The sequence below is a fragment of the Sceloporus occidentalis genome, unplaced genomic scaffold (assembly GCF_023333645.1).
Source record: "Sceloporus occidentalis isolate IW3139 unplaced genomic scaffold, rSceOcc1.0.p SCAF_1, whole genome shotgun sequence".
Lineage (NCBI taxonomy): Eukaryota > Metazoa > Chordata > Lepidosauria > Squamata > Phrynosomatidae > Sceloporus > Sceloporus occidentalis.
Window position 1 is genome coordinate 208768947 of NW_028316981.1, and position 23634 is coordinate 208792580.

Here is a 23634-nt window from a genome sequence, read left to right on the forward strand (position 1 = left end):
AGTTATTCTCCCACCATAATTCCTCAGTCCTGATCTGATCCCCCATTCCACTGCTGCAATTGTTAATAACACTGCGGTTGCACATGCATGCGGCAGAGGGGAGAAAAGGAAAAAGAGAGAGCTAGAGAGAGAGAGATAGACAAACAGACAGAGGTGTCCAATGAGTAATCTGCCATGGTATTGTATGTAGGAGTCTCAATGCATGGAACTACAGAAGCTTGAAGCCTTGTTACTTCAAACTGCTGGTGCCTGCTTTCCCCAAAGCACCTGATTTATCCGTTTTCATAAATTAGCTAGGATTATGTTGTATATCTTAAGGATTAGATAAAATTGTTTAGCGTTACCTCTAAAGCATTAGATCTCTCAGATCTGTGGTACACTGTTTATATATCATGTGTTTTGGAAAGTGTCCTCTAGTGAAGAAAAAAAAACGTCTTTACATAGCATCTAGCTAATTTTCAGGATTAACTGCCATAGGAGGTGGGGTTAATTTATGCTCTGCAAAGACTTGGCAAAATGAGGAAATGTAGACAGATATATGGGGAAGTTTTGTCTTTACCTGTACATGTTCCTCTTCTTTCCCCTAACTGCTTCAGCAGTGTGCTATGTTGGGTGTGTTCCCGACTTATGGTGACCCTAAGGCAAACCTATCAGGGGGTTTTCTTGGCAAAATTTGTTCAGGGGAGGTTTGCTATTGCTTTCCTCTGAAACTGAGAGCATGTGACTTGCCCAAGATCACCCAGTGAGTTTCATGGCTGAGCTGGGAATCGAACCCTGGTCTCCAGAGTCATAGTTCAACACGCAAACCATTACACCACATTGGCTCTATGTTAGGAGAATGCTTGGCTGTAGTAGTTGCCATAGGCCCAAACAGACAAGCCAAAATAAAACTGCTTCAGGTCACTTTGGAGGTATGCTGTTTAAATGAAGCATGCATCCTAAGAGGCTAGAGGCAGCGCCAAAGCCATGCTCCAGTTCTAAGGACTAGAGCACAGCTTTGGTGCAGCTTCTGGCCTCTTATGATGCGTGTGTCATTTAAACAGCATACCTCCAAAGTGACCCGCTTTATTTTGGCCTGTCTGTACGGGCCCCATGTTAACTAATAGGTGAAGATGCGTGTATTTCTGTCAACCCTTTTCCCCAGTCAAATTGGGGAAATTTTGGGCCCAGGGTACTTGGAGGACCGCCTCTCCCCATACAATCCGCCCCGCACTCTCAGGTCGGGTGAAAGACATCTTTTAAGAGTTCCAGACGCTCAATATGTATCAGCTCAGAGGGCTTTCTCTATTTCAGCCCCTCAGCTCTGGAACTCCCTCCCCAATGAGCTCCGTATACTTCCACCTCCCTCGATGCTTTCAAGAAGAACTTGAAGACTTTTTTGTTCCGCCAGGCTTTCCCCCCGTGAGCCTTGTGGTCATTCTCTTCCCCGTGGCAGTGTTTTTGTGTATTCCATTCTACACAGCCACTTGCATAGGGTGTTGTTAGTTTTTACTGTTCTTAATTATAACAATAACAATAACAATAATAACTTTATTACGGCCAATTGGCCAGCACGGTTCTTAATTATTAACTTTGTATTATTTCATGCTAATGTTTCAATTGTCTTACTCTTTGATGTACACTGCTGTGATCGCTGGAATAGCGGTATAGAAATAAAATTTTATTATTATTATTATAAATGTTGATTAGCTATTAATAGTACGAATGGTTGAAGATCTGATTTGTGGAATTACTAGTGCTAAGACAGTTTTGTGTTGATAGAAGTGCAGTTTCTCTGTTGAGCACAAAAACATTTATATGATTTGCTTTCAATAATTTCCCAAGTACTTTGAAAAAAGCCTCTTTAAAAGAGAGTCAGAATGGGAATGGGAATAAATTTTCCCCCTGTTTACTTTCTTTATTCAGACTGTTTTTACGTTTGACACATGCTAGCTACTTTTACTGAATTGCATACATGTTCAATGAGAAGAAATGTAATATATGAAGAATTCTCTGAAAATAGTTTGGGGACGCACAAATACATTGAATATTTTAATGCAGCCAAAATATGAATTGTATTCCAAGATAAAAATTAATTGCAGTGATTTCTGAGCCAAATAGTCTAAACAGTTAATGAAAAGTGTCTTAAATTTGTTGACACCTGCCGTGTAAGAGACCGTTGTAACAGATGGTTAAAAAAAGAGCATTCTCTCCAGATTTAATTATTTAACACTGCAATCTTCTTTTGCTGGTGCAATTTTTTTCCAGTTAAAAACATGAATCATTGTTCTCTCCTTCTTCTGGTAGACTTTGAAAAAGGGTTTTTTTAAAATAAAAAAATAAAAAGTAGTGTTTCAGACTTGATCTGCTTTCTTGAAATGTTGAGGCTGAGTTGACTGGACAGTTTGTTTCCTCCTTTGAACCCTTAGTGGACACTGCTTCTTCTGGCAGAAATGAAGGGTAGTGATTTTTTTCATTGATTCCCTCCCCATGACAACTCTCACCATTATTTCCAACAATATTTCTGATTTGCAAAACATATAGGCTGCTGGAGGAGTGAGTATTCAAGAAACATCACCTCCTCCCCTGATCAGAAGCCTTCAGTGGAAATAAAGAGTGTTTTATTTTGGATGAAGCAATTCCATTTGTTTGGATCCAGCCCAGTATTTTTCAGTGTGGTTGCTTCAATTTCTTGCAAACTTTTCAATCTTATTTAGTAGATCCCCCCCCCTTTCAAATCTAGGGTTCTCAGAGCATTTATTTAATTATTTTATTTGTATGCCACCTTTCTCCCAATGTGGACCCAAGGTGGCTCACAAACACTTAAAAACAAAAGCAATAAAATGGTACAGTTTTAAAACATAGTTAAAACACCATACTAATATAATAAATAATAAACATTTTATTTCTATAACGCCCTTCCTCAGATCAGGGCGGTGTACAACATTTACAAAAAATACAATACATATTAAATACAAGATACAGCCTTAAAACAAATTACCATAAAACTAAACAAGAAGCCCCGAGTTAGCTGGTCCCTTTGCTAGAGAGGAGGGAAGGAGGCACATAGGGCTCTTAATCGGGGAATGCGCTAGTAAAAAGGAAGGTCTTTAAATCCTTTTTAAATTTGGCCAGGGAGGTGGCCGAGCGGAGCTCCATGGGCAGCGTATTCCAAAGGGCCGGGGCGGCGGTGGAAAATGTCTTCCTGGAGGTGGAGACTAGCCTAGCCCCGGGAACCCTGAGTAGCTGCTGCCCAGATGTTCTGAGGGTGCGGGACGGAATATATGGGGAGAGGCGGTCCTTCAGGTATCCTGGGCCCAAGCCATTTAGGGCTTTATAGGTCATTACCAACACCTTATATAAGAAATAAACATCCAAAATACTTTAAAAAATAAGCTTATAAATATAAAACCATTATAAACATACCAAGCAATGACACCAATAAGAAGCCTCTCTGGCTGCAATAATGCATGAAACGCCTGCTTGAAAAGAAATGATTTTGTCTTCCTGCGAAAGGAGAGCAGAAAGGGGCCAGTCTAGTTTCCAGTGGAAGGGAATTCTAAAGGTGATGTAGAGGTTTATAGGATTTATCCTTGGTAAAAGTACAAGTGTATTAGACACATACCAAGATTTTTGGTGATACAAGGCTATAAATCTAACATTTTGATGGAGAACTTTTTGGAATGTCTTCCCAACCAGCATCTGGTTAAACCAGTCATTAAAATAATAACCATGATGCGATTTTTACCGGATTTTTTAATTCTGAAAGAAAAGAAAACCTTGGCTTTGGTGAAACAGCGTGCTCTGAATTTAGATTTGCATGAGTTCATGTTGGAGATCATTACCCAAAGCCTTTTACCCAAGACTGAAAGCCAGGGACCTCACTACTGTCGTACATAACAAAGCATACATGCTCAAAGAGCCAAAGGCTAATTATTTTGTCAGGCTTCCCCTCTGTGGCTGTATCAGGACACTTCTGAGGAATTCCTCTGGAGGAGCTCTGGTATCTTTGTGGACAACCTTTAACATAAACTCAGGAACATTAATAGTATTTCTGTATCGCTTCCCCTCATAGAATTGTATAGGATAGAAAGGGACCACTGCACATGCTTTCATCGTTCCAGTTTCTCCTGTTAATTAGTATCTTAGGAGGAAAGCTACTCTGAAAATCCCAATGTTTTATTGCAGGTTTACTGTAGAAACCAAATACCTAGGCCTGTTTATATGCACATTTTCAAAAATGGATTGCCCTAATTTTCTTACAGACACCAAAGATGCTGACAAGGAAGATTAAGCTTTGGGACATCAATGCCCATATAACCTGCCGTCTTTGCAATGGTTATCTTATTGATGCTACCACTGTAACGGAATGCTTACATACCTGTGAGTATGAAAATAACTGTGTCTAATACATTGTGTTTGAATTTGGTTTTGAAATTAAGACTGTTTTGAGTAAATGAATCTTAAGAAATAATGATTTTAATTTCAAATTACAGTCTATACCAAGCTGTAAATGTGGTCTGTCTTCAGTTGTGTGCTGTGCATACTTGATACACCATCTCTGTCCTCTTATTCTGGCCTTGTCATGTTTGACTAAGCCAAATACAAGGAATCTGTTGGTTCCCATCCAAGGACAGATCATGTATACAGAGAAATTAAAATTACAGGTAAAATCTAGCAGTTGGCTGGATCCCATATTTACTTTCTATGAGAAGAACTTGGCTAGTCTTTTGCCACCAAGATGGTAAAACCTCTTTGTACAGTAGTAAGGCAATGTGTTTAAATCAGTAATAGGATGGAGAATATGAAGCCCACCAGATATTCTTGAGCCACATTACCTCATCCTTCACCATTGGTTGAGCACTGATGGAAGGCCACAAATTCCCCATCAGACCCATGGCTTATGCACATTGTCTTACTTCCCATCTCTGTTTATCATGAAGCTGTGCCTGATCTGCTCTGCATTGATGAGTAATAAATACTTGGATTTGTTTTGGATATTTTGGCAATTAGTTCTCATTTTCTTTGCACCCCTCTGCAGGCTTATTTATGGCCTTGGGGTGTTTCATCATAGCTGCCATCAAATACTGCCTCAGAATGTGCTTTTGACACCCCTGCATGCAGGGATGTAGCCAAGGGGGGGTTCTTGGGGTCCGGACCCCCCCTTCCATTAGAAAAATGAATGGTGTGTGCAGCTGCGACGCCGCACCCAAGCCCCATTATAATGGTGGCACTTAGTCTGGACCCCCCTTCCTAAAATCCTGGCTACGTCCTTGCTGCATGTTACATTTTAAAATGGACATAATTTCTGTGAGATACTGTATATATATATGTGTGTGTGTGTGTGTGTGTGTATATATATATATATATACACACATACATACATACACAGATTGTGGTAGCCAGGCTTCAGTTGTTGTTGTGTCCCTTCAAGTCGTTTCTGACTTATGGTGACCCTAAGGAAAACCTATCATGGGATTTTCTTGGCAGGATTTGTTGCCAAGGAGGTTTGCAATTGCCTTCCTCTGAGGCTGAGAGCATGTGGCTTGCCTAAGGCCACTCAGTGGGTTTCATGGCCGAGCTGGGAATCGAACCCAACATTCAAACCACTATACCATGTTGGCTCTCAACTTCAGTACTATCATATTTTTAAAAGTTGCCAGCTATGGAAGGAGACAGTGTTTTGAGTTGAGATCAAAACTGTTAACATTTGTAAAATGTTAACAAAATGGTACTGAACAGTCTTTAGTTTATCAGAATACAACAGTTAAAAATTAGCTTGGTATAAACCAAATATGGCACACTGTTAGATATTTGCTCAGATTGATTATAAATTGCAAATGGCATTGGTGTTTCATAATTAGAAACCAAGGCCCCATACAGACAGGCCAAAATAAAGCTGCTTCAGGTCACTTTGGAGGTATGCTGTTTCAATGATGCATGCGTCCTAAGAGTCCGGAAGCTGTGCCAAAGCTGCGCTCTAGTCCTTACGACTGGATCTTGGCTTTCGCACGGCTTCTGGACTCTTAGTATGCATGCATCATTGAAACAGCATGCCTCCAAAGTGACCTGAAACAGCTTTATTTTGGCCTGTCTGTATGGGGCCTAACATTAAGTTGAAATTCTGTGCTGAAGAAATTGCCCTCAGATAAATGACTCTTTTTAATTTTAATCACTTTTGAGTTCTAGTCAAACTAACATTAGATTTTTTAAAAAAAACAACTTTTCATTTTCTAAGAGTTTACATTAGCATTTCCCAAATATTTTTAGCAGTGTGCATAATTTGAAGAGGGAGTCAGATCTGATCTAAAAAGGGATGAGAGAGCTAGAACATAATAAAGAGTATTTGTCAGCTTGTAAATGCTTATTGGTTAGGTACTGTTACACTTGTTAGTATTAGAAATTGAATACAAATAGTCACTGAAATATGTAACTTAATAAGATTCAATTTAACAATTGACAAAGCAATTTTGCAAATCATCGAATATCTACCTATTCCCTAGTAAGTGAAAAAAAATTCTTGTATTCTTGGAATCATCTTAACTATAATATTTTTGTGAACAGTTTGCAGGAGTTGCTTGGTAAAGTATTTGGAGGAAAATAATACCTGTCCCACATGCAGGATAGTTATACATCAGAGCCATCCACTACAATATATTGGGTAAGTGTGGTATTAAAGATAATACACATAGAGATCTGCTAGGAAAACTTTGCTAAACAATGGGGTATTTCAGAAATGCTTGCACATGAATTATTTTTCATCACATGATTGTTCAGCACAATTCAGTTAATAAAGGGAATTATCAATTTGTCCTTTTAAAGCTACATTTTCACATGTACTGTGCCTTGAAGGAAGAGATGAAATTTTTGTTTTGGTCTTGTCATTCAGTGTTGCATAGTAAAGTTGAATAGTAAAGATTCAGAACAGGAATTCTTCATGGCAAATCTAATGCTTTAACCTGTTTTTTTTTTAATTTGCTAGTCATGACAGAACGATGCAAGATATTGTTTACAAACTTGTTCCAGGTCTTCAAGAAGGTAAGCTAGTATTATGATTTCTCAGTAAAAGACCATTCTTGATTAAAACTTCTCAGTGTGGTGCTTGGGATGCAAAGTTAACTTTTTATGCAAATTATAGGTAACATAGATAATGCAACATGGTTAACACAACATAGATCTAATCTGCACTGAAGAAATAATGCAGTTTGATGCAGTTTGTAAATAATGCAGTTTGTAAATCGGTTTTCCTCCAAGTTCTTAGGCTTGTCATGTACAGCTTATCAAGTATGCAAGACAGAGAACAAAAGTATTTTAAAACAAGACCCCCCAAACTCTGTAGAAGTTCATAAAAAGAGGAGAGTAGATGTTTTATAATGAGATGGCTACAGAAAAGCAGCTGAACATTAGGGGGTGCTCTCGATACATTTTTTGAAAGAGTGAGAGGAAATATTTGTTTCCTTGAGTTGCTAAATCTACTATTAAAAACATTATTTTAAAATGTTAAACAGCGGAAATGAGAAAGCAGAGGGAATTCTACCACAAACTGGGCATGGAAGTACCAGGTGACATCAAAGGAGAGACATGCTCAGCCAAACAACATTTAGAATCTCATCGGAATGGTAAGTAGACATTGCATGTGTTTTCTGTTTTAGCAGAATTATTATGTTCACCAATAGAAATCGATTGTTCTTTTATTTCTTCTTAATTAAAATGATTTGGTGGAGTCTGGTGATCACTCTATCAAGGATGGGTGTTGTGTGGTCCATACGTACCCAACAAGCATAGCTACTGGTGAAGAATGTCAGGAATTGAAGTTCAACAGCATCTGAAAAAGGACCACAGTATCCCAATTCTTAGTTTATATTGTGTTTACTGGACAAAATATAAACCTCTGTTTGAAAAGCATTTTTTTAAAAAAAAAATTGCCATGAATACGTACCTGATTGGTACTGTTTGCAGTGACTTTCTATACACTTGTAACAAATGTTACATTCATAACATTCTTCATAATTGGTCTTTGCAAGCAGTTATTGGCCTTTTATTTCTGTAGTTTATGAACTGGCTCCATGGTTTTCACAGACATACATTATTAGGTATAGATATTTAGTTTTTTACAGATGCTAGTAGCTTCTAAAGACAGATATAAGTTTGACAAAGGCTGCCGAATCAATAAGTGGTTTTGAGTCTTTGGAGCCTTAGTGAGTCTGTCTCAAAATGATTTCTCTTGCCATTGAAATGATGAAATGACTCTCATGTAATATACCTCATCAATAGCCCAGTGCTATGAACTGCTGGCACCAAAGCAAATTCCAGCAGTGTTTGTCTCTTTGCTATTCCAAAAGGAGTGCTGTGACACTTAAGTGGCATGTTGTGGCAAGAGACTACTTCACACAACACCTCTTAGGATGCAGAGTGAAAATCCTGTTAGTTAAAGAATACAGGTGATATCCTAATACTACTGCTAGTGCTGGTGTAAGAGGGTTTTAATAGGCCAGTGATAATCTATGCTCTTGATTCAGTATAACTGCCATTCAGAGGACTAAGTACTGCTCTGACATTTATTTTATCTGCTGCCTTTCTCCCAGAGTGGGACCCAAGTTGGCTCACAGAAGGAAATCAATTATAATCTACCCATGCAGTTTCAAAAACAAAATTACCACAATTAAAACAATATAAAATTATTTAAAAGTTAAAAAATAAATAAAACACATACTCCAATAAAATCAGTATAGAAAAGACAAATTCCTTTCTCTGTAATGTTCTGTGGGCCATTTGGTGGTATCAAACCTTTGCCAGATATTATGTACATGAGGGCATCCCGGCCATCAAGCAAAGCTCAGCTGTGTCCCACTTGCTAGGAACATGATCTTGAATTATTTGCAGCTGTGCTAATGTGCCTCTTCAACAAAACGGGTCCCTATGAGGAAGCTCTAAAATGAATTTAAGGCCTAATCCTAAACTTGCCTGTGCTAGGGATTGGCCTGTTACAGACTGCCAAAATAAAGCTGCTTCGGGTCTCTTTGGAGGTATGCTGTTTAAATGATGCATGGGTCCTAAGAGTCCGGAGGTCGCGCCAAAGCCACACTCCATTCCTAAGCACCGGAGTGCAGCTTTGGTGCAGCTTCCGGATTCTTAGGATGCATGCATCATTTAAACAGCATACCTCCAAAGAGACCCGAAGCAGCTTTATTTTGGCAGTCTGTAACAGGCCATTGAGTGAACTGAGTGCTGTTATAGCAGTCTGTCAAAGCATGAGATGTTGCAGGAATCTTGACAGGAATCAAACCAGCATAATTTGGCCTCATAAACAGCCTTTGTTGAGTTCATATAGTAATTTGCAAGTATTTTTTTGAAATAAAATATACCTTGCAAACTTAATAACTAGAGTATAAAGTCGAAGGCTTTAATGGCCGGCATCCATAGTTTTTTGTGGGTTTTTTGGGCTGTGTGGCCATAAAGTATTGAGGCTGGGTTTCAGTGTATTGATGCTTCAAAAAGTTAATCAATATAGAGCCCAGGTTGATTAATTTTTCAGACAGACCATAGGTTGAACTGAACAAAGGCTGAAGAACCCATAATACAGGCCTCACCCCTGATATGTACCTATACAAATTATGAGAATGGCAAAGAGCTCTTTAGTCCTCTGTATCCCATTGAACAGCCGCAAAGCTTGAGTTCTTACTGCAGTCTGTTTAGCTGCTCACACCCAGGTACCTGTGTCTTGCCTTGCCTGCAAGAGTAAGGAGCTGAGATTCATGAGAGAGAACCTTTGACACAGCGTTTGTTTTAGGGGATAAAGCACCCTTTGTCTGTGCTTCAGCTGGCTCAGGTGTATATTGTGCATGTTTAGAAGCGTGGAGTGCATGGGATCAATGGGAAAAGTATGCCTTGATCTCTCAGGTGGCATCTATTTCTCTTGACCTTGGAGAAATGTTAATTCTCCATATGTTTCAGTTAAAAACAGGAAATGGAAGTTACATGCTTCATAGCTTTCTGCCTGGTCTTTTGAAATATGATGAAAAGGAAGAGGAATAAAACATGTTGGGAAGAGAAATGTGAGCTTTGATGGTTTGCTAGTAAACAGATTATATCCACCTTTCCGCACCCTTTAAATGTGTTTGCCTACAACTGCCATCATGGCTAGTGATTATGGGAATTATCACTAAACACATCTGGGAGGCACTAGATTGAGGAAAGCTGGTGTACATGAAAAGCAATGAAAACCCAGTTCATTTGTTGGTGGTTTATGCAAAACTATTAATCCATTTTAGATCCAAAATTAGTAACCCATCTAAGGTTATGATAGTAGCTAGGTTTCTTGTGAAATACTCTAGACATAGTACATCTCACCTGTATAGCTTGCATTACTCTTAGTATTATGCATGAATTGAAATCTATGGCTTACTTCTGAAAGGGCAGGCTTACTTCTGAAAGGGCTGTGGATTTTGATTGCCTTTTATTTCATACGTGATTTTTTATCTTTAAAGATTGCCACTTTATGACAGATGTTCTATGCTTTTTCATTAGGGGAAACAAAAGCAGATGAGACTACAAACAAAGAAACATCAGAAGAGAAACAGGAAGAAGATAATGATTATCATAGAAGTGATGAACAGGTACTGAAGAAGATCTTTGGATTTTTAACAACAGTAATAACAAGATGAGAAGTAGGATCAGTACAGAGATAATGCTGTTTCTTTTCAGAATGTACATTTCTGGAGGTGGTAATATGGGATAATATGGGATGCAGTAGCTAAGTGGTTAAGACACCAATTCTGATGACTGGAAAATCAGAAGGTTGGCAATACGAGGCCTGAGTGCTGCATGATGGGGTGAACTCCTGTCACTAGTCCCAGCTTCTGCCAATCTAGCAGTTCAAAAGCATGTAAATGTAAGTAGATAGATAGGTACTACTTAAGTGGGAAGGTAATAGTGTTTGATGCAGTCATGCTGGCTACATGACCACCAGAGCAGTCTTTGCACAACACCGACTCTTTGGCTTAGAAACAGAGATGAGCACACACACACCCCCAACAGTCGGTTATAACTACACATTCGTGTCAAGGGGCTACCTTTACCTAATATAGGTTTATTTATTTTTAGGACAAACCCATAAACATTTCATATCAAGGTATTCGGTTTCAATAACACGTTATGTTTGTTGGCTATTGTGTTACCCTGGAGGTGACACTTCTTCTAGGGTGGGCATCTGTTGGTGGCTTTTATGGTCCTATGCATTCTTCATTACATTCTAGACCTCAACCTTCAAGGTAGGAATGGGCAACCACATATGACCCTCAGTTTTATTTCAAACAGAAATGATCTTGTGGGCCTTAACAGAATAAAGGTTCTTTGTTCCTGCTCAGAATAAAAACACTTTATGCTGTATGTGTGGTCCTTCTTTGCCCTGCAGTAGTAGGTTGTCTGTAATGATCACTGCCTGTTAGGCTTTTTTCTGTGTGTATAATTTGTTCTTGCCAGGTGATCTGACACCTGGCTTCAGTAGCTGTGAAAATGTAGCCTCCAAAAAGGATTTGCTGTTTCATCCCTAACTTTCACTTCTTATTAATAAAATAAAATATTTTCTGTTGCTCTTTAATTTTCAATAGGGAACACCAATTTTGTTTGTTTTGGATTTCCCAGCTAGTGCTATTGATGTTTGGAGAAACATATGAAGTAGCTACAGTGTGAAATGATCTCTCTATTTAGAAATGGAAATAGCTAGTACTAGGGTGTGTACTACCATCTGGTTGTTATTCCACTTTTTGCGTTCATAGATCGTGAAGAAGCTAGAAAGGTTGTTTGTTCTATTTTGTCAAGTTAGACTATTCATCCATATGGTGTTGTCGTATTCTCCCTTGCAGCTGGTCTCTATGATTTGAGATAGAGGCCTTTCTCATCATCTGCTCCTTCTCTCTCTCTCTCTTTCTAACTGGAGATGTCAGAAATTAAATATTTAGTCCACTAGTCAAAGACAGTGTTCTAGTAGTGAAAAATGATTCTGGCTTTTTTTTTTTTACATAAAATAAACTCTTACTTAGGTCAGCCTGCTTTTCTCTTTGGTTTTGCTATTACACAAGGAAAACTTTGAGGAGGTTGAGTGCCTCTTAACAAGTACTGACCATTTACTTCCCCCTAAAGGTAAGCATCTGTTTGGAATGCAACAGCAGCAAATTACGTGGACTAAAGAGAAAATGGATTCGCTGCTCAGCACAAGCTACAGTCTTGCATCTAAAGAAGTTCATTGCCAAAAAACTTAATCTTTCTTCATTTAATGAGGTAATACAAAAACATTTGAAAAAGAAAAACATGCACTGGAGCTTTTAATAATCTTTAATGTTGATTCTCCCCTCTTCCTCTTAAATTTAAATACTGTAGTTTACTACTCATCTGACTAATAGGAGGTGATGATGTATTGAAACAGCCCCTTAAAGGTGATTTCTTTAAAAAAAATAGCTCTGAAGCTTTCCGTACTATTACTTTAATAAAATATTGTTAGCGTACTGTATATATCAGTTCTCAGGAAGAATAATGGCAACAAAACAACTTAAAACAATAAAAATGTATTTTTCTCTTCTTTTCCCTCAATATTCACTTGAAGCATTTCTGTTTGTACACCTACTGAGACATGGTTGGGAAGGGCCTTGGGTAGGGAGTTGTGCGAGGTGACACTCTCCCAAACCACTGAAATCTTCCAAACCACCATGATACCTTCAGGCTTTTCTTTGCATCTGAAAGCAGAAACTTGCTTTCAAAACAAGGCACAAAACATCAGCTTCCTGATTTGAACTGTTAATTTTTTATTAGATCCCATATGACTTGTGATTGAAAGCACAGAATTCCAAAGTGTGTGCTTCCGAATTAAACTTTGTTATAATGAATGTCTGCTAAAAATGCCCTGCCATTAATTGAAATAATACTTGTACAAATAACCACATAATCTGTTTGTATTTTATGGATGGGTGTTCTGATTTGTGCCACCTGTTATTCCCCTGACTAATTTTATTACATGTGTATTTGAAAAAAGGTCTTGTCTGATCTCCATATGCCTATCTGGCATTCTGCTAGTGGCAGCTCATTTTTAAGGAAGATTTTTATGGACTGGAATGAAGTGAGATATCAACTTTTAATTGGATCTCAAAGGGTTTCATATTGAATTGCATTATTATTATTATTATTATTATTATTATTATTATTATTATTATATTGGAATATTATCGTATTATAATGTGTCACAAATCCATTTAGAGACTTTTTTCATGAATAGCTTGCAAGGACAACTCAGAACAACCATAGATGTTGCTGTAGGCATGAGAAGTCCCCCTGATATTGGCAGCCTGCATGGTCCTGGCAAACTGGGTGACCTGCAGAGCTGCTAGCCTGACTGGCAACTATAGTGTCTCCTCTGCATGCTGCTTGTTCCCATCTGAGGATATATTGGCTGTCCCTGCAGATTTCACTTTTCTGGCCTTTCTTTGCATCTGTGATGGCCTGAACTAATATTAGTCCCACACAATTCCTGTCCCTAAAGAAGAGGGTGAAGGAGACAAGCTTACCACTTGAATTCTTGGAAGGAGAAATGTATATCTTCCTACTTGTTGGGAAAACTCTGCTAGGGAAGATTTTTCTCATGGCTGTTGATAGTATGAATACAGTCAGCTCTCTGTATCCATAGATTCTGCATCCACGGATTCAACTAACCATGGTCCAAAAATACTCACACAAAAAAATTCCAAAAAGCAAACCTTAATTTTGCTGTTTTATATAAGGGATGCCATGTTTCTATGCCATTGTACATAATGGGACTTTAGCACCCATGGATTTTGATATCCATGCCAGGGTCCTGAAACCAAACCCCAGCAGATACCGAGGGCCTACTGTAATTACTTTTCATATGGACTCTGTGTAAATTGTAGTGTAACACCTTGGAGTTGTGACATGCAAGTCTAATCGAGGCAATGTATAATGGAGTACACAATTAGGTGTAAGTTAGATAAGCTGTGTGCAGTGCTGAATATTTTTGGACCATACATTGTATTGCTTTGGATGTAGTCATCTTAAAATTAGACAGCTGCTTTCAAACTGAATCAAATCTAAACATCAGACATCTAATGGGTAACTGTTTACCACAAAAGGGTATTATACTTTTGTTGTTGCTATTGTTGTTTTTGCTGCTGATTATCAACTCTCTCACAGGTTGGGATCCCTGGAAACGGACCCTGTAATGATTTTCTCTCTGGACAGTTACATATTTACCGGTTGTTTTCACATACAGGTTACTTTTTTCACACTGAAGATTACCTAGAAACCAACTAACACTCAAGCCTGTTTGCATTGTAAAGCAGTCCCTAATTTCTTTTTTCCAGAATTATTTCAGCAGGCACACTCTGTGGACATGCTTATTTTAATAAAACTAAAGCCAGGGTGTGGGAATTATTTTCCATAAGGATGAAGATATTCACCTATTGTTGACAAATCATGAATGAACAATTAATTTTTCAGTGCATCAGCAGAACATAGTGTGCAGTTAAACTAAAAATCCTGAAGCAAGTATGAACAACCCTATTTAAGTGCAGAAGTATTACCTCCACACAACAGGCAAGCTCAGCAGTAGAATATAGGTATTGTATATCTGCCAGCTTTGCTGTGTAAAGTGTTCCTGTTACTTGGGGCTTGAGTTCTTAATGAGTTTACTGTACTTTAAAGGATTTCTAATTTGTGTCCATAGGAACCTTGTAGGATTGCTTGACGAGACATCTGCTTTCAAGGGAATTGGGTGATATCAATAATTTTATCTTTAGGCTGTCATATTCTCTTAATGTTTGTTTTTGATCGTGTCATAATTTGAAATTGTTAAACTGAAATGTTTGATCCTTGAACTTTTTGTTTTTATTAGCTGGATATATTATGCAATGAAGAAATTCTGGGCAAGGACCACACTCTCAAATTTGTAGTTGTTACGAGATGGAGATTTAAGGTATGTTTAAGACTGATTGATACAGTTGACATATTACTTTGATTTTCTAGATTTTTAATTTGTCATTTAAATAAGGAATAGCCAGTTGATACCTGAGAACTGCATTTGGCGTTAATTTCTTGTGGCTCTCATCTCTCTTTGTATCAGGCTGGAAGCTGTGTGTGTGAATCTTTTTTAGTTGTTTGACTTGGCAAGCATCCTACTTAGTACAAGTGGAGAAGAATCTCCAGAGGCTTCTGTGTTAATGTGAAGTATTTTCTATATCTTCATGTAGAACATAAGGTGGGGGAACATGTTCTAAGATCTTCAGGTTGAGAAACCCAGTCCCCCCTCCTCCCAAATGGCTACGGTACTTTGGGGCTTTGTGGATATCAACATTGTGGGGGTACTCCAGTTTACAAGCAACTTTGCTAAGGAATGCCCCCTTCTCAAGTTTCATACACATGGGATGTTTTTCTTATATTCTCTATACAGCTGTGATTGAAGTAGTAATTTCCATAACCAGGTACCGTATTTTCCGGCATATAAGACGACTGGGCATATAAGACAACCCCCAACTTTTCCAGTTAAAATATAGAGTTTGGGATATACTCGCCGTATAAGACTACCCCACTTCTAAATAATTTTTTTAAAAAACATCAGATTCGATTTCAATATGGTAATTTTAATTCAAATGCTTATGACATGCAGGTACTTAGCAGGAAAACTTGTTGTATACAAAGCCTGCTTGGATTGGTCAGCTCTCCCTGCCTGCCCAGCCCTCCCTTTCTCCAAGATTTTCTTCTACTGTACTTGTACAGTGCTGCCCTTGCTGCTTTCATACGGTTGCCACATATGGAGGGGATGCGGCTGCGGCCATTTTTGAGCTCGCCCCACCATAGGCGGTGACCGCAGATTCTCCAGTCTGAAGTTTCAGTGCCTGCCCTATAAGACGACACCCGGTGTATAAGATGACCCCCGACTTTTGAGAAGATTTTCCTGGGTTAAAAAGTAGTCTTATATGCCAGAAAATACAGTATGTTTATTTTATCTTTCAGAAAGCACCTCTACTGCTACATTACAGACCCAAAATGGACTTGCTGTGAGAACTATTTTGTCCTTCTGGACGGTTTTTTGCAGAGACTATCATTGGGCACCTTCTTAGTGCATCACACAGTTTACCCAAGACACAGACCAGCAGAATCCATTCCCGAAAAAAGTCGTGCTCTCCCGTTCAACCATCTTGAATCGTTCTCTGAGGGATGCATTAACCCAACTTTCTGCATAGAAAAATATTTATACTTTTTCTTACCAAAAAAAGAAAAGAAAAAAAAAAGAAATTGTAACTTGAGAGGATGCTACCAGCACGAAGTTTACAAACACTGAAAACACTTCATGGTTTCACATGTGAAGCTCAGTTCTCAGTCATCATCTTGCAAAGATGCAAAATGGGTTTAAGATGTTGTGGAGGAGATGGTTTAAGATTAAGAAGTTGTTTAAGATTTGTTGTCACCAAACAACATTTAGATTACTTCACAACTTAACTGTGGTGTATTTTTTGCAAGGTTTTCTGTTCGTTATACCTCATGGCCCCTGTTAGTTAGCCCTATGTGGAATGTTTAACATTGACAAAGATCTAACAGCTGGCAGTGATTTTGCTGCATGATGCTATTTTGGATTATGCTCTTGTGTTCTTCTGCTGGTTCATCTGACTGAGGTTATTGGAAGAATTTTAGCTCATTCTATTCTGTTGCAGTTTTTATCAGCTCGCATAAAAATGCTGAGCATTTAGAAAGAACCTGCATTTAGGGTATATGTCGCTTACAGAGCTGAGGGAGATGTTAGACTAGGGGATTTGCCTTACAGTAAACAAAATAAGCTGTTGGCAGCCTTAACTACCTGAATTCCAGTAGTGCTCCTTTGAATAACACACTATATTAATGTTACAACACACTTTCTGTGACATGCATTAACAGGCTGACCTTCCTGATGGTTTCTAGGTTTCCCTAAACTAGACTATTGTGTTAGCCTGGTTATTTACTGAAACTATCTTTATAGGATCAGATCTGTCAACGTTAATAGTAGTGATAATAATAATAATAATTTAAAAATCCAGCTTCCTAGGGCCACATTGTCAAGTCTGAGCTGTGTAAGTATATCTCTCAACAGAGGACTGAGTAGTTTAAAGAGATAAATGCTGTTTGACTTTTAAGCAATTTGAGATTTTTTTTTAAAAAAAAGGGGATTAGTTCTTCAAATTTGCTTGTTTGAGAAATATTAATGGGTGACAAATGATCTGTTCATTATTAATAACAATTAAGTGACACTCCTCTCCTGGAATCATTTCATTAATTTTATATGGTCCAGCATGGACTTCACGCAAGAGTGTTCATAGGCACACTCACTGCTGCATGTAGCCCTATATACAGTTTTATTTCTCTCTTATAGAAGGGTTTATTTTCTCAGTCCTCATTTTTCCATTGTATCAGCTAGACTAAAAAAATAATCATCAAGCTTTCCCTAAATATTGTCCTTCTTTGCTTCTCTGGCTTCTGCTGTCAGCACATGGGCATGCTGCTAACCTGTCTGTTCAAGCTGAGTTCTGTGGACATCTTTATGTTTAGCCTCATACAGGCAAACATGAATAGGTGAAAACTTAAGGAGTCAAATGGAGAGCAAAATAGGAGCAAGTTAAAATGTTGGGATAAGTATTCAAGAGTTGGCTTAGGTGCTGAAGGGGGTGGGAGAGAAAGACATAGGGTACTCTTTCAACAGAAAGTTTTTCTGGAATGTTCTGGCAAAATGAATGGAAGCTGCAAAGGGTACATTAATTGTCTAGGATATTTACCCACTTTTTAATGGGACGGCCATTTCTCAGTGAATGTGCAATTGCACTGTTGTGATCCTTCCATTCATTTTAGTGTATTATGTGTTGGACAGTGGTCCACTGGAAAGTGCCCTTAAAATGTTAACTTCTAGCTCTTAGGTCATCCTTTTATGATAAACAGCAGTTTATTTCATGGTAACTATTGCTTGCCTTTGCTCAGAAAGTATCTTCCAATTTTTTAAAATTGGTCAGTGGAAAACTGTAGCATCATGGAATTGGGAGGTCTGTACAAGAGTGCATGTAGTTGGAGAGCCTTAAACGTAAGGATTCCTTCCCACCCTAATTCATAGGCCATGTGGTGCTATCTGCAAATATGTTGGCTAACACTTTCTTAGTGAGCCTTAAACTTGGTGACCCTGTCTAATACTCCCTTGGTTCAGTTAAGCATTTGAAGTGCTTAATGACCATATCCAACAATTCATTCTACCTCAGACTAGATACACAGATGAACTGTAAGATCAATGTCATCTTAAAATTCTGAATACAGATAGTATCCTGTGTAACTTGAGCTGAGGGATTAAATAGTATCACAATGCAGACTACAACCCCACAACTCTTGACTGCAACAGTCTACGGAATCTGTATTGCTAAGTTTCTAGCAAAATTTTGAATCACTTGAATTTGATACGGTGCTATATAAATATATTTAAATATATATCTAGTCAGGTGCATTGAAAACAAGACCAGCAGTTGACACCTATGCTGGTTTTGTTGAACTTATATGAGTATTTATCTCTGCTTTTATAACAGCCTGATGAAAACATCCTTGGCAGAAAATACTTGGGTTTTTTTCTTTTCTTTTTCAAAACACCTTCTCCGAATACTTGTTTTTCTATGGAAACTGTGTCCCTTGGGGTGTGTTTGTTTCAGAGACCTAGCTGGCTTGTATTATCAGAAAAACAGCTACAGTGACTACCAACAGAGCAGATCCTTGTGATAGAAATTGTCTCTCTTCTGTGAAGCTTTTAAGGGACAGGTTGCACAATGGTTATGTTGGCAAAGCGTTCTGTTGATCTTTCTGGCTTAAGGTCTTCAAATCGTATTCAGCTCAAGCGGCTGGGACATCCTTCAGCCGCCACTGAATTTGTGTTGGTTGATTAAAGTGATATATAAAATAACTGTGAAGTCATTTTTTAATTTTTTATTTCTTTGTTTTTTTAAAGACTGCTTACCGCTGGTAAATAAATGCAGTAAAATTTTCTTGTTGCATTATCCTCAGCAACAAAGAGACAAGCATAACAACAGTTTTATGGTCTCGCTTGGTATAATTTTCTTTTAAAATAGAGAAATCAGAATATATAATATTGAATTTTAAATAAGAATGGGGGGGGTTGAAAGTTAACTTTATAAAATTATTTATTCTATTTTAAGCCTTCTATCATACTTTTTACCATCTAAGTATTTTTTTGGTTTTAATGGTCCAGCTTTATTTATGGGCATATAAAATGAAATTGTGAGATGTTTTTTACAAGCTTCTTCCTTCTTCTTTTCTTTTTGTGAGGGCCAAACCAGATGATGTACTAAATGAGTGGCTGTTACTAAAAGGGACAACCATGCACTTAACTCCCTCCTAAACACCTCATAATCTCCACTACAAATTAGCTGTGGTCTAATGTCATGACATTGTGTATTTTCTTGCCACTTTCCTGCGGCAACCAGTGTTGTGGATCATGAAAATTGAAGATGCCATAACATGAGACTTGGGTAAGATATACTAGAGTAAGGTGAAATGTAGTCATGGTTGGGTTTGGTGACAACTACTTATATAGGACAACATTTAGCTTGGCCTTGTTTGATATTTTTTTTTTTTGTATGGATAAAGAGCATTACTTTATGCTTTTTGTGCAATAGGTTTGAAACATGCTTTTGTTAGGCATACATTTTAAATGGTAAATGTAGCATCTACTAACCACAGCTCTGAAAAGGAATTTAGGTGGTTTTAAGTGTGCATTCAAATGGGCTCTTCTCTATCCCTTCTCCCCTTCCTGTTTTGTTTTTTTTTTAATTAAATTTGGGAATTGTGTCAGTGTGCAAGGACTACCTGTCAACAATATTTTAAAGATGAATTGGCAAGAACTCTTAAACGTAAAATGTAGAAGTGATCAGCAAGGCTTGCAAGCCTTTCAGAAATTTATGTGTGTGCCATTGGTACGTCTGGTATTTCTCTCTCTCTTTGTATACCATTAAACCTGGAAATATTTATTTCTTAGCGGTTGTGCAATGCTCCAGATACAAATTTTAACCTCGGGGGCGGGGTGGGTGGGTGATAAAATTGTTTTTAAAATATCAGACTACAAAATATGATGGTGCTATTTTTTGTTGTCATTTCCTCTAATACTATTTGAGCCTTTTGAAACCTTACCTGGCTCTTACTGTTTTCATAGCAATCTAATTAGTCTTGGGAGATTCATTGTCCTGTTTCTTTTCCAATGGAGTGACAAATCTATTTGCAAAGTTAGCCTATTTGCAGTTATTTGAAACTGAGCTGTATGTTTAAATGCAACAGGAGAAAGCCAACCAGTTTATACATCTAGACGATGACTCTTTGATAACTTTATACTTTAACCAGTACATAAAAATGCATTTCCTGCAGACGGTTAAAACTGTATTTTACAGAAAAATCGTGTTTCTGTATTTCCTCAGGTAATTGCTCTGGTTTTAAACACTTCACATGATACCTTAACTTATCATATATTTGTGTGTATGTGTGTGACCTCAGATTTAAAATGTAAGAAGATGGGGCACACAAGCAGGCCATTGCATGTCAGAATTGCAAGTGGATATATTCACCTTCTAGTCAAAATGTGCACAGGGAACACAACATTTTTCTTAAAATGCATACTGTTGGCTTGGAAACACACTTTCCTCTGGTAATGGAAGGTGGCAGCAGAATACATATTTCTCAAGGAATTTGTTTCTAACCCTAAAATTGGCTGTTGTCATTCGAGCTTGAAATTCTTTGCTCTTTACTGAGCACAGGCAATGGCCTGAAAAGTGGCTTACAAAGGCTGTAACTGTATGGTTGGCAGCAGACCTGGCTCTGAGATGCAGGGTCTTTGCTGAGCAGCTGCCAATGGAAAGATGGTAACTTGAAGTGGAGGAACAGGCAGACACTTAAATTCCCCTTCCCTTCTCTACTCTGGCCTGGAAACTTGCATCCAGAACCCTGGATTTAGGAGGGGTTGGGAGGTTGGAAAGGAAATGCAATAGGAGAAATATTAGGGGATCTCTTTTGTCTACCACTTGTCCTCCCCCCCCCCCCTTGCCCCATTGCTTTGATGTTTTTTGGTAAATATCTGAGTTCCCAGATCTGGATTTGGCAGATGCTTCAGTCTGTTACTAAGGTCCAGAACACACTGCAGAAATAATCCAGTTTGAGACCGCTTTAACTGCCCTGGCTCAGTGCTAGGGAATTCTGGAAATTGTAGTATATTGTGGCACCAGAGCGCTCTGACAGAGAAGGCTAAACGTCTCACAAAATTACAGTTCCCTGAAGTCCCTAGCAGTGAGCCAGGGCAGTTAAAGCAGTCTCAAACTGGATTATTTCTGCAGTGTGTTTTGAACCTGACTGTGTAGTTTGGCCAAATGCATCTGTATAGAGTTCTCTTAATGTCCATGAACACCGAACCTATCAAGGACGCTTACGCGACCTCCAGACATTATGTGGGAATGGGAATATTTCCTTGCCCGAGGAGAATCAAGCAAGATGCTCTGCCTAAACATACCCACTGAGTATGGGTTCTTGCAGAAGGTCCTGTTTCAATGGCAGTGACCAGTCTAACAGCCAAACAGCACGACAGAGTGAGGAATACTATTTATTTGCAAAAAGATAAATTTAGGGTTTTGGGACAATAAGCCAGTGCAGCCGTGTAAGCCTTTTATCCTCACCATGTGGCATAATAAAGTTACTGAAAATTCTTGCCGTATTTTAAAAAAAACAATAATCATATTTTTGGCTTGGTTTCATTTGAAAGTTTACATTAAAGTTTTTTTTAATGCTTTGTGTTGCTGTGTAACTTTTGTACTATTGGTGGCTAGTTTTTGTCTGAATAAGCCTTTTGGGGGATTATTGCTTAATGTTTTGATTTTATGATAGTGAAGCTTGTATTCAGTGTTCTGCCAATTAATATTATATGCTTGTAATAAAAGCCAAAAAAAAAAAAAAAAAAAGAAGCTGTCAGTTCTTATCTGTTTTTCAAGTAAATGTTTAGAACATACTCTGATAATGTTGTGATTTCAGGTAGTAGTAGATACTAAATGGATCCATATCCTTAAGCAGAAAGACATTGCTGGTTGAAATATTGATCCATACTCTACTGTTGCCTTGCCCTGTTCATTGCCTGAGAACACCTGCAATAACTAGCCAAGAGCTAAAAGGTTATTTTAAAATATTAAACAACACTTTTAATGTCTTTGCCGAGCATGCTGCAAAATAAAAGTGCTGGCAGAAGTTCTAGCTTTCACCTCACACGTTCGTTTCTCTAGAGTTCCTCTAAGTACCAAAGTGTGTGTGTGTGAGAGGGAGGGAGAGTCAAAGTGGGAGAAGTAGAAAGAGTACACAAAGGTTACAGCTGGATGTTGCAGAATGAAAACAGATCCTCTTGAATATACATAATTTTCACATGCTACCCCTCAGATTAAAGCTTTCATTGATGCCTGTAGATTGAACTATAAAATCCGCAGCCTTCATTATTTTCACTGTCAGCACTGTCCAAAAACATGAATCTGAGTATCTTTATGATATTTTCTAAGGTATTCCTTCACTGCAGTCACCTTTAGGTCAGAACTCATTCAGTGTCCATAGATGAACTTTGCAATTTCATGGTGGATGTCATATTCTTGAATGTTTTTCTCTGGAACTGGATGTAATTTCTGGCCTCTCCAAGGCTATGTTTGGTGCTGAACACTGACACACAACACTGCTATAGCATAAGCTTTATTGGTGGTATATATTGCAGCAGATGCTACAAAGCAGAGAAGCATCCCAGCCCTTTTCCTGACAGAGTCCACCATCCCCTCACAGTCAGTAGTAGAATTGAGCCCTCCAAAAAATTCTACCCAGACCTATCCCTTAGCTGGCAAGCAAATTACATTCCAGTTGCTAGGTATTTCCAGTTGCAGGAAAAGAGATTCCACCTCAACATTAGGAGGAACTTCCTAATAGTAAGGGCTGTTCGACAGTGGAACAATCTCCCTCGGAGTGTAGTGGAGTCTCCTTCCTTGGAGGTCTTTAAGCAGAGGCTGGATGGCCATCTGTTGGGGATGCTTTGATTTGGATTTCCTGCATGGCAGGGGGTTGGACTGGATGGCCCTTGTGGTCTCTTCCAACTCTGTGATTCTCTGATTCATGTATCAAGCTTTGGCTGGGGTGCGAGGCAACTGCATGTTGGGTTTCCAAAAGTTATATAATGTATAAGCAATGAACCTCAAAGTGTGCAAGTATGTGCCATCTTCCCCTAGTAGCTGTGAGAACTGTATAAGCAGGGTTGTGTGCCTTCAAGTCGTTTCTGAGTTTCGGTGACCCTATGGCAAACCTATCATGGATTTTCTTGGCAAGATTTGTTCAGAGGAGGTTTGTCATCGCCATTCCCTGAGGCTGAGAGAGTGTTACTTACCCAAGGTCACCCAGTGGGTTTCATGGCCAAGCTGGGGATAGAAGCCTGGTCTACACTTTCCCATCCATTCTATCCGTGATATAATTCCCCAGCCTCAAACTACAAAGTCAATGCAAAATGTATCCAAGAAGGTTAATAATACAAGTCAATTCTTTCACATCTCTGGTGCTAGCGCCGCTAGCTGTTAATGTTTGTAC

The 23634-nt window shown here is 38.5% G+C and overlaps 1 protein-coding gene across 6 annotated transcripts in view; it reads left to right on the forward strand.

Moving 5' to 3' along the window:
* The window catches only part of PCGF3 (polycomb group ring finger 3), an 81768-nt gene extending 61703 nt beyond the window's left edge, over positions 1-20065 (forward strand). For 4 of the 6 annotated variants that reach the window (XM_089488709.1, XM_089488711.1, XM_089488712.1 and 1 more), the window contains 8 exons: positions 4245-4362; positions 6544-6640; positions 6962-7017; positions 7488-7598; positions 10507-10595; positions 12121-12258; positions 14876-14956; positions 15994-20065. In XM_089488709.1, the coding sequence (XP_089344835.1) occupies positions 4254-4362; positions 6544-6640; positions 6962-7017; positions 7488-7598; positions 10507-10595; positions 12121-12258; positions 14876-14956; positions 15994-16041 (729 nt within the window). In that variant the 5' untranslated portion in view covers positions 4245-4253 and the 3' untranslated portion in view covers positions 16042-20065. Of the gene's footprint in view, positions 1-4244; positions 4363-6543; positions 6641-6961; positions 7018-7487; positions 7599-10506; positions 10596-12120; positions 12259-14481; positions 14957-15993 lie in introns of those variants that run through there. The other 2 variants (XR_016272650.1, XM_089488714.1) reach the window with 2 other exon arrangements.
* The last annotated feature ends 3569 nt before the right edge of the window (positions 20066-23634 follow it).